The 18,121-nt window shown below is 39.5% G+C and overlaps 1 protein-coding gene across 1 annotated transcript in view; it reads left to right on the top strand.

The window, feature by feature from the left end:
- The window catches only part of usp43a (ubiquitin specific peptidase 43a), a 191,987-nt gene that overhangs the window by 118,342 nt on the left and 55,524 nt on the right, over positions 1 to 18,121 (top strand). Inside the window, exon 12 of the mRNA XM_017427695.3 lies at positions 2,092 to 2,211. Within this exon, the coding sequence (XP_017283184.1) occupies positions 2,092 to 2,211 (120 nt within the window). The remainder of the gene's footprint in view (positions 1 to 2,091; positions 2,212 to 18,121) is intronic.

Here is an 18,121-nt window from a genome sequence, read left to right as displayed (position 1 = left end):
ACCTAGATTTACTGACAGGTTGATAATCAGACCAGAACAGAACCGGTGATCAAATGATGGCCCATTTGTCAGCGGATGGACATGAAAAAAAAAATGTTGGAAAGATCAGGAGATGTAGCTTTGAGGAAAGTGTGCGAGTCTTTGATCTCTAATTATAGAAAAGAAAGAGAAATAAAACACTATCAAAACTGAGTGATCTAATTATAGAAGCATATCAAACTGTAGCTGTTTGTAAAGAACAAGCACAGCGGCAGTTTCATGTCAATAAAACATAGTTATACAGAAACAGTACTGTGTTCAAGTATATACATAGTTCCAAAATAGGAGGCCAAGAAAGGGTCGTCCACCAAAACCCACGGACTGAACAAGCAGGACATTGATTTGAAAAGTTACCAAGAGGACAAAGATAACCCTGTTGGAGCTTTTCTGTAGAAACAGAAGGATCTGCCCATAGGACTGCTGTAAGCTGAAGAGAGCTGGGTTTCACTGAGGAGTGGAAGGAAAGAGTCACTGTTTAAAGAAAAAAGAAGGCAGACTGTTGGGATTTTGCCAGAGGACTTATTGGAGACTCCCCAAAGATGTGGACGAAGGTGCTGTGGTCAGATGAGACTGAACTAGAACTCTTCAGCCATCAAGGACAACCCTATAGGTGGCTCAAATCCACCACCTCTCACCATGCTGAGAATGCCAACCCTACAGCGAAGCATGGTGGTGGCAGCATCATGCAGTGGAAGGTTTTGCTTCAGTGACTGGGGTGGAGGAACTATGGATGGAACAAAATATATGGAGAAATTCTTGAAAGAAACCTGTTTGAGTTCTCCAGAGAGTTGAGCCTGGGGCAGAGGTTTGACCTTCCAGCAGAACAACGTCCCTGAACACCTCCACTGGTTTAAGCAGCAAAACACAGAAAATACCCAGGGGGGGAAGTCTTATTTCCAACTTCCTATAGTGTTATATACTGCTTTTTTTTTTTGCACTTTATAAGCCTCATTAAGTTCCCTTCAACAATCTCCTGCCTCTGCTAAACTATATCATTTGCTTCATCTCATTTATATTTTTTATGTCCTTCTGGAAACACATACAGTAAATGTTTTGTGTTCATAGTGACAGGTTTATTTATTTGCCTTTGGTTTCATGTGTTTTGTGTGAGAATGATTGTGAAAAACCAAGGTTAAATAAAACACGAGCAGTTCTTGTTGTCATTTGAGATTACTGATGTTTGCAAAGAGCACCTCTGTATAAATTACAGTCTGTTTTCATGCTTTATAATTGTCATTTTGCTTCAAGTGACAACAGTGAGAGAATGACTCAAGTAGCATAGCACACAACTGTATTCAACAATCAGGTTTTTTTTTTCATTCTCAGAATTACAGTGAAACAACTACTCAACTTGGCAATTGCGCTACTCGAGTTGAAGGAAGCAATTCTGTTGAGCACTGGAACTTGCCTCAAACTGCAGGGGCACGAAGTTACAGTGTCGCTCGTACATTTCTCTTTCTTCTGCCTCTTTAGATTTGGTTTAAAGACAAATCAGAGTGAGACAAGGCAACCTAATTTGCTGATCTCTTCAGAAAATAGAAATGAACCATTTTGTGCCACGCCTCAAGGAGAAAGGCCCGGTGTTCTGAAAGGAGGCTAACGAGTCCCAGCCTGCTGTAATCATGGTAAAATTCCACGCTCGGTTTGAAGCCCCTCGCCATGAGACAGGTGCAGACATGTAACACGCTGCAGGCAGGATGTTGTTGATTGTTGATAAAGCAGAGGAAAAAAAGGCAACCTCAGCCTGAAGGTGTGTTTTTTTTAGAAGCATGTCTCTGAAGCGGCAAATCATGTCTGCTCTAAAACAAGAATTTCCATCATTCCAAGGTGCTTTTTGTGAAGAACAGAAAAAAAAACTGAATGCATACTCAAGCATTCATAAGGAGGACAAGGACGGATTTACTTAAAAGTGATTTTGTGAAGAGACTAAACATTCGTCTTTCAGTCAGTTACTTTAAAACATTTGCTTTATAAAAAGTTACCTGTTGTCTAAAAGTTCCACGGTCACAAGTTCTGTTTTGGTGACCATTTTTGTTGCTCCGCTACTTCCAGCTTGCTCCGGACGACGCCTGGAAGTGTCCCCACTGTAAGCAGCTTCAGCAGGGCGTGGTGAAGATGAGCCTGTGGACGCTGCCCGACATACTCATCCTCCACCTGAAGCGCTTCCGGCAGGTATTGTCATTTATCCTATTTGGTTGTAAAACTGCTCCAATCAATATTCCTACTATTAAAAGGTCCGACATTCCTTGTAGGAATGCATATCGCCCGCAGCCTTTCATTGCCAGTTTTAAACTAAGATCATCTTATGTTGAACAGGAATGGAGTTTTGGTCAAACTTTAAGCTCCAAAGCCAACCAGTTGTACGTCCAGTGATAATTTTCTGATAGTTTCACTTAAATCCATCCAGTGGTTCAGGAAATATTTTGCTAACAGACAAACAGTGTTGACACTAAGAGTTAATGCTGAGGTTTTCAGCAGAGATGTTGCACAGTGAGTAGCACTTAGGAGTGTGTGTTGTGAACGATTCAATGCTACAGCCACACTAAATTGTAGCGCAGGATCTGTAAAGTTGAACTATATCGTTGTGTTTTTAAGGTCTGTAGGTGTGGCATCTTGGCCATCTTGGGGCGACAGTGGCTCAGGAGGTCGGGGTTCGTCCGGTAACTGGTGGGTTGCCGGTTCGAACCCCCGTTCTGTCAGTCTCAGTCATTTGTCCTTGGGCAAGACTCTTTACCTGCCTTTGCTTTTGTACTGGTGGTGCTCAGAGGTGGCACTGGTGTAATGACAGCATCACTTCTGTCAGCCAGGGCAGCTGTGGCTTCAATGTAGCTTACCACCATCACTGTGTGGATGGGTGAATGACTGATTGTAGTGTGGAGCGCTTTGAAGTCCTTGGACTTGATAAAGCGCTATACAAGTGCAGGCCATTTACTATTTATCATTTGATCCATGTTGACACCAAAAGTTAATCAGTTGTAATTGTACATCCAATGATTTCTTTTTGAACTGTTCAGTTAATTTTGCACACACAAACATAAGTCTTTCAGCAGCCGGTTGAAATTTATCCTAAAAAATTCAGAACTTGGAGTCATTACACACCTGACAATCCAAAACTACTTGAACTTGACTTCAAAACTGATTGATATTGCAAGGTTAAATAAACTGTGAACTTGTAAATTAACATTTTTCAGAGTTCCCATGTTATGAGGGGGAAAAAAAAACAGTCCCGTGTGGACAAGGCTTTAATTTGGTAAATACTATCTCAGATAAACAACATGTGGCATTTTAACCTGAATTAGTAATGATAAAACAACAACAAAAAACAGTTTCACGGTCATCTTCCTAAGCACACCCTTACTACTTCTATAGGCATTAGCAGTGAACATTTTAAAGAATAAGAGACAATAGTAAAGTACAGATAATAGTAAAGTATTTGTTGTGATTGTAATGTACCTTGAAGATTTATGTTCTGTCCTTGTCTTTTTTTATATAATCTACCCTCTTTGCCAATAAAATATGATCAGTAAATACACTGTTATGAACCAAAACAGGATGTTTTTGAGTTGGTATTTTATACATCCACTTATTTTAACACTTATGGATGTCTAAAGTGATTCCAGGAAATGACTTGCAGTTTTGTTTCATTTAGTATGCATCCATTCATTTTCATTACTAGCTTTTTCCATGTCGGGTCATGGGAAGCTGGTGTGTTATTGGGCGAGAGGCGGGGCACACGCTGGACAGGTTGTCAGTCCGTCACAAGGACACATAGAGACAAACGAGACAGACGAACATTGACCCTCTCACTCAAGCCTAGTGACAATTTAGTTCGCAATTAACTTAACATGCACGTCCTTGGTCTGTGGGAGGATACCAGAGCACCCAGAGAAAATCCGTGCATGCACAGGGAAAACATGTAAACTCCACCCAGAAAGACTGGGTTTGAACCTGAGACCTTCTTGCTCTGAGGCAGCAGCTCTAATCACTGCCGCCTATTTAGTATGATAAAGACAATTTGGTTTGCCCTTTTGAAGTCATTACAAATGACCGATTTGCTGCCTGTTAATATTAGCCTTTCTAATTAGCTTTAATCTGTGATCTTTAAGCTGTGTCAGACCTCTGAGCTGAGGCATTTATTTACAGAAGCCCTTTTGTAGCACCTTGTGTGCTCTGCACTTTGATGTTGCACTAATACAAAAAAAATAAAAAATCCTTCCCGATAAATAAAGAGAAACATTTGATCTATGATTTAAAAGGTCAAAATGGACATGTTCTTGTGTAACTCCACTTATACAGAAAGTGCATTACTTGTTCTGACAGCCCAGAAAAAGAAGCTGGTTTTTTTTTGTCTGTTGGTTTTGCTTTTTATGATCTGGTAGTCGTGGAGAGCAGCAGGCTGAGCAGGATGGAAATGTTTTTTTAATTTTTTTAATTTTTTTTTTTTTACTCTTGAGAGGCATCTGGAGTTGGCGATGTTCTCCACGGAGGTCAAAGAACAGCATATTGCTCTTTCAGCCCCTCCTGTCACCCTCTGTCACTTTTTTTCTGTCACCTGCTGTGCAGCCATAATTGTTACTAACATTAGCTTCCGGCGGAACAACAATGGTGAATATCACCATCATCAGCTCTGTAGGCAAATAGAAAGGTCTGCACACAACTGTAATTGTTTCAGTGTTGGACGAACAGTGGGTGTAAATGGTCTCGCTGCTCGTGCACCACCTATTGTGATCATAAACTCAAAGTACAGCAGTCTTAACTTACCGCAGTCTGTGTTTCTACCGTGGCAGTTAGCGGTACGGTCACCTAGCTGTGCAGCCAGTCTCAATCCACAGAGACGCTGGGGTTCTTGGCTATGTCCGGTGGGATGTTGAAGTTCCACTGAGAACCATGATCTGACATTGGGTCCCAATAAGGTCCTCTGTAGCTATTTTTGGCATATGTTAATCTCTCTTTTACAAACATTAACCTGATCCACCTAATCAGAGAGCAGCTATGACTGTGCGCGCCACTATCTTTGTATTGAAAAGATATCTTACCTGTTGTAGATGGCTTCTTAAAGTTTGGAGAAACACTTTAATTCTGACAGACTGATAACCTAACTGCTAGTTTCAAGGATTGTTGCTGTCAGAAAACAACTCCAATCTCCAAAATTTCTTTGCAAACGTTGTATGTGTAATGCGAAATTGACATAAACGTTTATCAGTTATTTACTCCGAATTCTGCAGTTTTTTGCAATTCAGTGCAGCCTGGGGCATTTCCTGCAGGAACTTTTTCAATATTTGTTCAAAGATTATATCTACACAACAGGTACAACACTAATTGGTCATAACTTTTCCACAGAATCTCACTTCAGTGTGGCTGAACTACTGCTCTAACCATTGCCTGAACCCATCGTTGTCTTTCTTAGTTGCCTGACCCCAGACCACATGCCTTCTGATGCCAAAGCAGTAGAGTTTGAACAAGTTTGAGTTCTGTACTCTCAACAGCCGGTGCTCTTATTCACCAATGGGGCTCAGATGTTACGCTTTAGTGATATGTTTAAAATAAATTCACATGTCAGAATAAAGGAAAGATTCTGTATCCAGTCATTTGCTAGTATTTTGTAACCCTTTTTTGGACTGTTGCAGTGGAAACATTTTCCTAATGGTTCAAGGTACCAGCCCATCTTGTTAAACCTTCATGGAGGTTTTAGCTTAGTTTCCCAGGACCCTGAGTACAGGTGGACTCTTGTATTACTCTAATAAATAAGAAACAGTACCAAGGTAAAACTCATCCCACAGAGTCCTTTCAACAATTTTAATGACCTGAGTGGAAAGAAATTAGAAATGTTCCCAAACTGTTAAATCTATCCTTGTGCAGATAAATGGCAACATTCATTTTAGAATACAAAGGTCTCTATGCAGTGATTCCTTTAGACTGCATTAAAAATAAAAATAAATATCCAGCTCCACTAGAAAAAAAAAAGTATTATGGAGTTCAACACTGGACATGTTTTAAAAACAGACTTAATGTTTCTTCAGTCTGATTGGCTGGAACATTTTTTGCTTTCTGTTTACTTCTCCTATAAGTCCATTGACCTTTTTAGGACCTGTGTCACATCTCAAAGTTTAAACAAACGAATAAGGATCTATATCAACTCACTGCAATTCCAACTCATTTCACACAAACTCACTGCACTGTGATGACAACACACCACACCAGGTGATCATAACTCACTGCACTATTATATCTGTACACTATTTACCATTGTGGCTAATAGTGTTTCTATAGGTATATAGACATTTATATATGTAAATAGTGTATATAACCCTAATGTAAATAAAAGAAGTAATATGAATTATACATTATACTGTAGGTGTAGCTTCTCAGTCGTGTAGAACATGTCGAATTCTAAGAGCTTAAAAAAAAAATTCCAAAGCAACTGAGCTTCTGTTCTGTGGTTGAAGACATTTCACTTCCAGGGAACTTTATCAGTTCAAAACTGGAGAGTGTGGAGTTCCAATCTTTAAACTACATGAAATGCTTTGTTTATGTGAGCTGAATTCACAGGCAGATTAATTTTCCTCCCTCCTGAGGGTCGTTAGGATCAGAGAGAAAAGAACTGGGTACCAAGCTGAATGCTCCGTCGTAAGTTTTAGAAAGCTGAAAGCTGAAATCCTGTTGTACACGACCTTTTATGTGAAACTGTTTTGGCCATTCCTGTCCACAACAACAGCAATCATATTCTCTGACACCTAAACTTTTGGAGTCCAGGTCTCAGTGGAAGTTTTTGGGAACTCCCGGCATCAGTGTGAAATAGCACATGCGTACTGCCGACGGCTGCAGTCAGTAGTTTTTCTGCGCTTGCATAAGTAGATGAACAACAGTAACAACGAGGAATAATAGAGTACTGTTTGCGCTGCTCACCTTTTTCAGTTTTTCAGAGCCTCTGACACAAAACGTATGTGTTATACCCCTACACCTGAATCTTTTCAGACTTATAATTTAAAGTCACGTAGAACAGCGACTCAACTTTGTCGGTCCAAACAAAAGTATGTGTACTCGTCAGTTTGCATGTAATTGTTTTCATGCTTGAAACTGAAGTGTCTGTGAGCTTGTGCATGTTGTTGAAACACAAAAATCACAGCGTTAGCCAGTGTCCTGGGATACAAACTACAGCAGATTAAACATTTTTTTTCAGTTATGTCTGAACAGCATTTGAGATCACAGCATTACTGTGTCAACGTGTAACTTTTTCACAATCAACATCGAAAAATCTCTCACATTTCCAGAGATCCTGCAAGTGTAAACAGGTCCTGAGACCTCCTCCTCTGTTTAAAGTTGGTCTTTATTCTTCGATGTAAATGGCATCACCCCCTCTCAAACTGTCTTCTCTGTCCAAAATCTGAGCATCGTTGTCTCTTATCCTTGAGGTGAAGGTGAACAGCTGAGTCTTGTCCTGAAGAGCTGCTCTCCTGTGTTGAGCCATGCATCTGTGGAGAGGCTGCTTGGTTCATCTGATATAGAGGTCTGGACATTCCTCGCTGCTCTGAGCTGCAAACACCACACCGCTCAGTTTGTGTTTGGGTGTTTTGTCTTTAGGATGGACCAGCCTCTGTCTGAGAGTCCTGCTGGGTTTGAAATGTACCAGGATGTTGAGTTTGGAGAAAATCTTTCAGAGTTTCTCAGACACTCCAGCAACATAAGGAATGACAATGTGTTTGCACTTGTTCTTCTCCTCGTTTTATTCTGTGGCATATTTTGTAGATTTCCTTGCTGTTTTGATGAAAACCCAGTTAAAATATCCACAGGTTTGGAGAGCTTTTTTTGATGCATTTCTGATCATTTCCTTTTCTCTGTGCTCATGGAAACTTGTTTGGCCCGAGGGTGTAAAGTTCTAACTCCACGCAGTTTAAAGCTTGGAGCTCCGCACTGTCCAGTTTTGAATTGAAAAGCAAAGCAAAATTTCTTCAACTACAGAGTAGAAGCCCAATTGCTTTGTTTTTTTAAAGATTTAGGACATTATTACATAGATAAATGTAAATAATTCAGGCATCTGGTATAGATACCCCTGGATGCGTCCCTAGGGAAGGGTTCCAGACATGTCCAACTGGGAGGAGACCCCGGGGAAGACGCTGGGGAGACTACGGTATTTTCTGCACCATAATGTGCACCAGATAATAAGGCGCAGTCTCAATTATGGCGTCCATTTCTGTATTTAACCCATACATAAGACACACCGGATTATAAGGCGTACCGCCGATTTTTGAGAAAATTTAAGGCTTTTAGGTGTGCCTTATAGACCGGAAAATACGGTATGTTTCTCAGCTGGCCTGAGAACTCCTGCCAGAAGAGCTGGAAGAGGTGGCTGTGGAAAGAGCTGTCTGGGCTTCCCTGTTAAAGCTGCTGCCTCAGTGACCCGACTTCAAAGCAAGTGGTAGATAATGGATGGATGCTATATACATTTGCTTTAAAAAAATAAAAAGACTCTTGATCAATTTGACATGCTGTGCAGTGAGTCGGTCAGGTGCAGTGACTTAACCTGCTCCCGTCACAGAAATTTAACGGACGTTTTCTTGGCAGTACTGGGCCTTCCCGCTGGGTTTTGTAAAATTTGAACATCTTTTTGCTAAGTCAAAGACAAAAAACTAGAGTTCACCGACATGAGGAGCTTCTCTAGTGCTCTGCTCATAAACAATAAAGCCTGAAAGAAATGTCTGTAGTATTTCAGCCGCTGTTTGTTTCTTTCCATTGACCCATCTCTTACTGATATATAACTGGTTTACTGTTAGCCAAACATATTATTTCTACTAAAGTCTTTAGTAAATCAGTTCACAGTAGTTTGATCCAGGTATCACAGAAAATGTTGAAAGGAGTTGCATGTTCCACTGATTTTTCATGCAGCGGCACACCTTTGGTGAATACTAAAGGGCTTTTTTTTCTAAACCCAATCCAAAACTCACAGTTCAAATTTGGTGTTTATATGGGTTTCATTTAATTAATCTAAGTCCAAACGTTGCTTTTTTTCACTTCAGCTGGGACACAGCTCCTTCCAGGAACTTTACTTTCAACTCAAAAAAAGTTAAAAAACAAAAACAACTGGACTTCTATTCTGTAGCTGAAGACGTTTCGCTTCTCATCCGAGGAGCTTTCTCAATTCAGAAATGTGTGAATTGAGAAAGCTCCTCGGATGAGAAGCGAAACGTCTTCAGCTACAGAATAGAAGTCCAGTTGTTTTTGTTTTTTAACTTTTTTTGAATTTACCATGGCCTGGATGACTGAGAATCTACACCAGCATATTTTCCTTTCAACTAAATTTCTCACATGACATTAAAATCCTCCTCACATTTGAAGCATTTTCGTTTCATTTCACTGTGCATAAAACTCGATGATGCTGGGAGCAGAAAACATCAAAGCTTGTACCTTTGCTGTGTGTGTGGAGTCAGAACAGAATATCGAGCGTGAACGCGAGGTGTTGGAGCAGCAGCACTACGAGCTGCTGGTTCGAGTCAAGGTCATACGGTGTTCTCCGCCAAATTTCCCTCGCAAAGCTTTGTTTCCTTTCATAGCTCTTTTCTGATTGTAAAAGCATTTTTGTGATGCCTTCATTTGTCCCAAGATTTTGTGAGTTTATTAAAAAGGAAAAAAAAAAACATCTGGCACCCAGACGGTTTGTTATTCCTTTGAGCAAAAAGCTGTATTAGGAGACCAGCAGAGTATAATAGCCGACACTGCTAAGCTGAATTATGTGGAAGGCCTTTCTTTGTCAGGGTCTAAACTAATGGCTGCTTTGGGTGTTTTTTCCAGTTGTTCTTTTCAGGCAATCTCAGCTGAAGCTGCCACTACTGCTCTAGTTTCAAAAGCACTCAAAAACTCAAAATGACTTGCTTTTGAATAAAACATTAAAACGATCTCTGCTTTCTGATCTTTAAATCTTTCTTCTACAGACAAAATTAGACTGTTATCTGTTTATTATGTAGCTGTTTGTGCTTTTTTTTCTAGTTTCTGTCCAAAATATTTAGACGTGTTGCTGCTCAATAACACAACCCATCGAGCCCAGAAAAGCAGATTTCTACACCAGCACTTTGTTCGTCATCACAGCCTTATGTGGAGACCAATCCCGCTTTGAGAAATGTGTTAGCACCGCCACTTCTACACTTCCAACATACTGAATAAATCTTTAAATCCAAGAGACTGCAAAGGCAATTCCCCTTAAATAACTATTCATTACATGTAAACCAAATGTTCTTTAGATTGAATGACAAAATCAAACAATGTGGGCAAAAATACAATAAAAATAAAGGTCTTGCATTCTTTAAAAGAATTCATATTGCCCAGCACCTTTCATACTAGAGTTCTGAACAAAGATCAAATTAGGCTGAAAAATCATAAAGTTCTGTTGCTGTTCCAGTCACACCTTAAAAACAATGCTATGAGCAATCTCGCACAGTAGCAGGAGATCTCACAAGACCTGTTTACTTTTCAGAGTATGTGCTGTGAATGACTCTTAGCTACCACCGCATCAAATTTGAGCTCAATATCCGTCCATTTAAGTTAGAGCCATTTTTGTGTTTGCTCAGGTCAGTAAGCTGTGGGGGCCATCTCGAATCTGATCATCTCCAAAGGAATTCAGTTGTAGACGTGCATCCAGTGATTACTTTGAGAGTTTCATTAAAATCTCTTCAGTGGTTCATAAGATATTTTGATAACAGAGCAACAAATGCAAATGATTTGCATAATCATCCGTCTTTTAATGGCGGTGGGTGGTAAAGAAAACACACACACCTTGCTGAACATTTTGAGTTACTTTTTTCTTTCCATCTTTTTCAATATCAAATAACCTAAAAGGGAAAAAGACAGACAAAGCGCCTGAATAAACTGCATTACCAATTCCTATAAACCCTCCTTCTGCTAAGACTCACAGAAATTGAACACCTTTTCTAACCTGTCGAGACATTTTCTTTTCCCCTGTGGCCTATTTTCGCTCTTCCTTCCTGCAAAATGATCCTATTTCTGTGAGATTCTTGGTCCGTCCTGCCTCCTCTGATCTGTTTGAGATACTGCCACAGATGTCTGATAATATTCACTTCCTAAATTGGAATGGCAAAAATCTTCGGCTTGTGGTTTTTCGGTGCTCAAACAACATTTTCAGAACTGTCAGTGTTGTAACTGACTGCATTCAGTGTATTTAGAAAGTGCACACAATATCAGTAAAATAGCATTTTTTTTTGTGAAAATGCAGTGTGAATACTGAGTGCTGAAATTTGCAAAAGAGGCTGAAATGGAGTTATTAAAGCAAAAGATAGCAGGAAGTTTGCTAAAAGCTAAAAGTATCATAAGAAAGGCAAAAACCGACAAAATGCTGAAGTAGATTTCAAAGAGATTAATGTTTTTGGAGGAATTGGTAAGATCTCAGTGTACTTCTATGAGGAAAAACTGGGAGTTACAAAAACCAAAAGTCATAGCACATATCAGCTGAATGAGCTGCATGTTTTCATATATCAATGGCAAAATAAGCACAAAGTGTGCGGAAGTCAATGGATGGAGAAAACCCTATGGAAAAATAAAAAACAGGAAACAATTGGTGCCAGCAGCACAGTCCTAAAGAGTTAGAAGGAAGGCATATTTGCCATCTGCTGCCATAAGGCAAAAGGTGGGAGATGATGGTTTTACCTCTGTGTATGTGCACGTGTTTGTTAGCAAAATGTCTCATGTATCACTAGACAAATTTTTTATAAAACTCTCAAAGTAGTCATTGTATGTACATCCACAACTGGTTAACTTTTGGGGTGAATCGACTTTAGCAAAATCAAATATAGCTATGACTCAGTCAGCTGTACAAATATTGGACTAAAATCTTGACAGTTAAGTTTTCAGTTTAATCAAAACTTAGAAAACAAATATCTACGGTGAAACATTGAGGCTGACGGCACCAGCTTCAGATTATCCAGGGAAATTTGAACATTAAATGATTTTTTTTTCATACAACAGACATTTCAAACTTCAAATTGCTTCACTAAATATCAGCTGCGTGTTTACAGCCAGCAGACAGAATTTAACTGGAATTCATAGCATTTAGCAAGAAGCAAAAAATAACATATGCACCCTCTTCTATATGAGTGGTGATCTCCTGGGACTAACATAGTCTTTGTCTGGTTAAACACCGGACCCTGACATCCGTACCATCGTGGTTAAGTATGAATACATCCGCTGTTACACCCCTGCAGGATACTCATTGTTATTGTTTGAAAAGAACAGTGCCTAATTTTTTGTTGAATACAAAATTTCCCCTCTTTGTTGGTGATTATTTGGTTTCTGGATGAGACGGTTTTAATGACACACAGACCCAGACTGCAGGCGGCACAGAGAAGCACACACACTGAGACGACATGCTGTTGAAAGTTGTTCAGATTGAGTTTTGATTTTGTCCATCTGAAATAACGAAGGACCTTTAGTGGAAAGTTGTTGCTTTAAAACCCATGCGGCATTTTAGAGCGTCAGATTTTATTTTTCAGTAAACAACATTCAAAGTTAATTGAAGCTAAATCTTGAAAGCTGCTTGCCTTTTAAAATTTGGAAATGAATTTCAAATGAAATTAATAAAAACACTAAATAATGTGTTTATAGTATTTAGAAACTGTTCCATCTCTTATTTAATTGGGATTTTGAACTGAACAGTCGTAATAAAAGTCTGTTAAAATGCTCATGTTTTTGAGACAAAAATAATAAAACTATTTTGACTTTTCTCTCAATAAATATAATCAATGTTCTGTCCTGTTCAACTGCAGAAGATAAAATCTGCGGGGAAAACAATGAATATGAAAAATATACAATAAGCAGGATGCATAACTATGCACACCCTTAAATTCATAATTGCTTGTTTTATTAAAGGCGTATCATTCCTTGAAGTAATGTAAATTTTCATCAAAAATCTGGCATTTTAATAGTGGTTTGTAGACTTTTTTTTATATCCACTGTATTGATATAGAAGCTATTCTTCTCACGTTTCACTTTTCAACAGATTATTGAACGTTACTGGTATTGAATCCAGTAAATCCAATTATTTCTGATGCAACTAGCTGCAGTCCAAACCCAAAGTATGATTAATATACCCTGCTGCTTGCAGAGCTGGAAAGTTCTTGTTTGTACAAAAGTTTCTTTTCTCTGAAGAAACTAACATTCACTCTCTGCATCCAAAAGGTTATGTTATAGTAGAAAGGAATCTTTCTCAGCTTTCTTGCGTCTTTATGAGTTTTTTTCAGTCTTCAAAACTTATTCATATGTTTTGGTCATGACACCAACAGAGGACAGCTCTACCAGGAAAAAATCTTCCCTATTTCTGTGTGGCCTTGTGTTGTTTCAAGAGTGTCAGTGTTTTTGACCTTCACATACTTAAAGCAGCTAAATATCTGCTCTGTAAAACCGGCTCCTGATAGTTTTCAGAGCAAGGATTGAGTAATCAGAGTATTTTATTTATTCACTTGTTATTTTTTCTTAACTATATCATGACGGAAGTTTTGGGGTGAAAGGTGGTGGACACCATGGACAGGAATAACTTAACATGCATGTGTTTTTTTTTTTTCCTGAGTGCCTGTAGAAAACCCACACATCCTGAGAGAGAACATGCAAACGTTAAATAAATCTGTGACCTCCATGCTTTGGGAGGTGATGCTAACCACCAGACAACTGTGCCACTCAGATTTTTTTTTCAAAATGCTGAAAGAAAACTTTTCTATTTATATGCACTTTGGGGGTTTTATCTTCTGATTTCTAAACCATTCACAATAATGTTTTACAGACTAGTGAATAGGGGCATCGGACTGGGGGCATTAGGGGTGCTGTTTACCCATGGCTCACAGCAGTGCCTTCAAAAAGCATAACATGAAAAAGTTTTTTGTGTTGCATTTTTCAAATTTTGAATTCATTTGACATTAACTTTAACATTAAAACTTATAGCTGCCAGTCATTTGACAAGGAGATGTTGCGGACCTTGCAGTAAAAACAGTTCAACCTTGTATGGACACTTTAGTCTAGTGTGTCCAGTCCTGGTCCTGGAGGATGTCTATTCTGCATGCTTTATGTTTCTCTGCTCTTCAGCAGGTCTTCAAGTTCTGCAGAAACCTGTTAATCACTTAGTCATTTAAATCCGGTGGGTCAAAGCCAATAAACATCTCAAACATGCATGGTAGTGGCCCTCTAGAACCAGGACTGGACACCACTGCTTTAGTCCTTTCCTAGTGATCAATCATGACTTATTTATTATCAGTGGTTTCCTTGTGATCTCAGGACTGTAAAGATAACACTATCATCATGCAATTTGAAAAAGTGAATGCAACAGACCTCAAAAACTGTAATGTTAAGACTAAATGATCTACCATCATCTGGCAGCAGGGGCACCAATTTATGTTCCTGCTGGTTCGTGCTCACCGTGCTTGCATGACTTATTGCTATTTTTATGCATTACTTCAATTAACAGCAGCCGCTGCTATGAACACACATGTACTCTCTTCCCTGCCCGTGCACGCACACACCCCCACACATGATGCATGCATACTCACACAGTTTACATACTGGTGATGCATACAAGGAGTTAATGTCATTGTAACCTAACGGCTCAGATGAAGACAAAGAGAAAACAAAATTCACAATCCAAAATCACAGTCTGGACAGAATAGCATACCTTAACCTGTAAGTGTGACTGGAACTGTCCGCAGTGCTGAATGTCAGTATCGGTAATAACATAACAATAACATAGCCTACCAATTCATCAGCAAGGCTATTTCAATTTTTAGTCACAACATGATATTACCGATGAGAACTGGACTGGCTTTTAATGAGACAACTATAGTTGTAGGTTAAATCATAAGTTTTACTAACAACACACATCATGAAACAATTATAACGACCAACACGATAACAAAAAGGCTAGAATTAAAGAAAATCATTGACCAAATATAAATTCAATAACATTTTAATACATCCTTTAAAACATAGTACCACAGTAGGCTCACAAAATACCTAGTTTTGCAGCTATCCATTAGTATTTTCCTTTCCAACTAGCTTGAAAAGTCTGCCCTTTTTTGTGTCTCACATCTGCACTATTTCTGTCTGCAGTCGTTGATAGGGTGATGGGGTAGAAATCTCACTCTTAGACAGTGTCAGGTTGGTGGATATTTTTGATTTTTTTTGTTTATCACAAATTTGTCCATATTTTGTTTGTCTAAATCAACCACTATGGTAGGTTTTCAGCAAGTTGTTGTCCCACCTTTATAACTGTTTATCTGACGTCACAATGCAATTCGTTGCTAGGTAGCGGGGGATCAATAGCCAATCAAGTGTCGGCTGCCTGGCACTCATGGGTGACAAGGGAATTGCTGTGGGTGTTCAGACTCTGAAGCACTCACGGAATAAGCGCCCATGTCTGGCAGAGGATTAAAATTGGACAAAACTGAGGAAATGAATATACCAACTTTAAAGCCATAATAAATGATGTTTTTGACTTGCTGTTGGTGCATTTGAGTCAGATTTAATGCTTAATATTAAACTATTTGTTTTTGAAAAAAAGGGCTGCTTTATAATGATCCCCTAATTACTTAATTTGGTGCATTATCTAGAAAACAATTTTCTCAGGGTGTGCCATTCATTAAAAATGTGCCTGTAAGGGATAATAAGATACAGAAAGAACAGGTTCACAGTAAGACAGGAGGGGCAATACCTAGGAAATGGCTTATTTTAAACATATATATTTAACCTTTCAGTACCACTGTAACATTTTAATATATTTTAGGATTAATAAAGCTTAACATCATGTACTGCATGGCCCCTCTTTTCAGACACAGTAGCAGCACTTCACTCATCATGTCTAGATGAAAGCACTGAGAATGTGCGTCTTCCTGAGGTCATGTAGGCGGTTAAGTTATTCAATTTTCAAGCAATCATCTGGTGCTGATTCAACTAAAAGGCAAGGTTTTGGTTTTTTTTTAAAAAGACAAATTTACATTTTTTTCCCCCAAAACTTCTCATGAGTGTATGCAGTTAAACAGTTACTCAAGTAAAAATCCCTTATTTTTGGCAAAATAATTAAAAGTTAAAATAAAAATAAAAAGTATACCATTTAAAAAAGTATTCAGATACTAAATTCAGTGCTTTTGCTGTTTTCCTGTTTATTCTCATCTTTATTGCTTGCATCACCAACAGATGTAAGGATGTGTAGTTTAACAAAAAAATTGGGGGGTCGCAGTACCTCGGTGCTCATTGCAGCAGTCTTGTAATCTTGAGGCAGGTTTGAGTGCAGGTTGTGGCATGAAGGGCATTCAGGGTAGTGCAATTGCCAAATCTTTTGAGTTTGCTCACTGTGACGACCCCTGAAGAAGGGAGCAGCTGAAAGAACAACAACAACAGTTTGAGAAAAGATTGATTTCTTCCTGAAATTAAAAGGCATTTCTGCCTCTAAGCCGCTGTTCGGGTCATAAGTGGACAGCTCTGAATACCAGTGTTTACACTTGGCAGTAAAATGCTTCCTAAGAGGCTGAATCTCAGTGTAACGGTTTGAGTGCAAATAATCACTAGGTCTGCATCACAAAGTCAGCTGAGAAACAAAAAACAGACATCAGCAATCAGTATCAGTACTGCTCTGCTGATAAATGACATTCTGGCAGCCCTCAGCTGTTTTCTGCTAATCTTGACTGTGTGTAAAAGTGCTGTGTATAAATGTGATAAGGCTGAGCAATATGACTAAGAATCATATCATGTGCTTGGCACAGGGGTGTCATCCTGCCCTATATCTGGCATTTTAACCCCCTCTATGAAGATCAGAATAGCTCCTCAGCTGTCCCACTCTGGATTACTCATTTAGCTATTTGTCAACTCAGCCGTCTGTCAAGGATAGACCTGAATGTGTGTTTTTCTAGCCTTGGGCTTGTTACATTTTTCTTTAGAAAAATGAGAATTCTTTTTCTGGTGTTTCTCCTGCCGCTAGACGTCAAGGCTGTGTGCTAACTAAATGGCTACCGCTGGCTCCTCTCAGGGGAAAGCAGGTCGCACCAAGGTTAAGGATGTTGTCCTGTCCTTGCCCAGCATGTGGACTCACCGTCTCAAGGAAGGATCCCCATCCCCTGTGCATTGTATGCATGGGGGTGACAACAGGAGGAGCTGGCTGAACCTGGTTCAGGTTCTGTCTCTTCTAGACTAGGGTGAAATCCGGTGTAAAGTCCGGTTGTGATACAGGTGTTGTAGGTGTGTGCTGAGGCAATATGGTGGAATTGGAAAACCCTGTCATGAGGTTTGTCCCGCTGTATGACCAGCTTCTCAATTTAAAGGACAAGGGTAGCTGTGGAGAGGAGAATGCAATGGACATAAACTTGGATCTTCTAAAGGAGGAAAACGAGGATGACAATGAGAACACCATTCTTCCTCCTTCAGGCGCGCATGAAGGAGATGAAGTGTTATTGAGACAAGCGTTTTCATCTCAGGGTGCCTGTCAGAGGTTACCCTGGACTGGAAATAGCTAATGGCAATGCTCTGGGGCTCACAGATTGTTCTTGATTTGTATTTATGCTGCCATCTTGACTAGGATGTCCTTGAAAAAGAGATGATTCATATCAATGGGACTTTCCTGGTAAAATGAAGGATAACTGAATGAATAAATGGAATTAGTACTGCAGAAATGTTTGATTTGTTTCAAAGGGAGCCAGTGCAAACTTAGACAACCCATGTGTGCAGACTTCTTTACAGGTCATAATAGGAGGGGATTCACGTTCCAAAAATAACCTTCCTCCACCCCTTCCTCCATTAGCTTGCACCTAATGGAGTTTCATTTAATGTTGTGGTGTTTGTACTAACATGCAATATACAGTAGATTGGGGAAAACCCTTCGCATAAGGGGTTTTCTTGACAAGGCGAGGCTTGGCAGAACTCAAACTCACAACGACACAGCAACGTTTTAAGGATTTTATTGCCAGGAGATTGGAAGCAGGCTCAAAGTCTTTGATCGTCTCACTTACGTGATCGGCTAGTGGCGGGACCGGAACTGGTAAGTCCACTCTAGCTGGGTTTAACGTAGCAGACCGGCTGGTCTGAAAGGGGCAGAGGCGAGAGGGAAAGT

The sequence above is a fragment of the Kryptolebias marmoratus genome, linkage group LG3 (assembly GCF_001649575.2).
Source record: "Kryptolebias marmoratus isolate JLee-2015 linkage group LG3, ASM164957v2, whole genome shotgun sequence".
Lineage (NCBI taxonomy): Eukaryota > Metazoa > Chordata > Actinopteri > Cyprinodontiformes > Rivulidae > Kryptolebias > Kryptolebias marmoratus.
The sequence above is the reverse complement of the archived record's forward strand: the minus strand, read 5'-3'. Positions and strand labels throughout refer to the sequence as shown.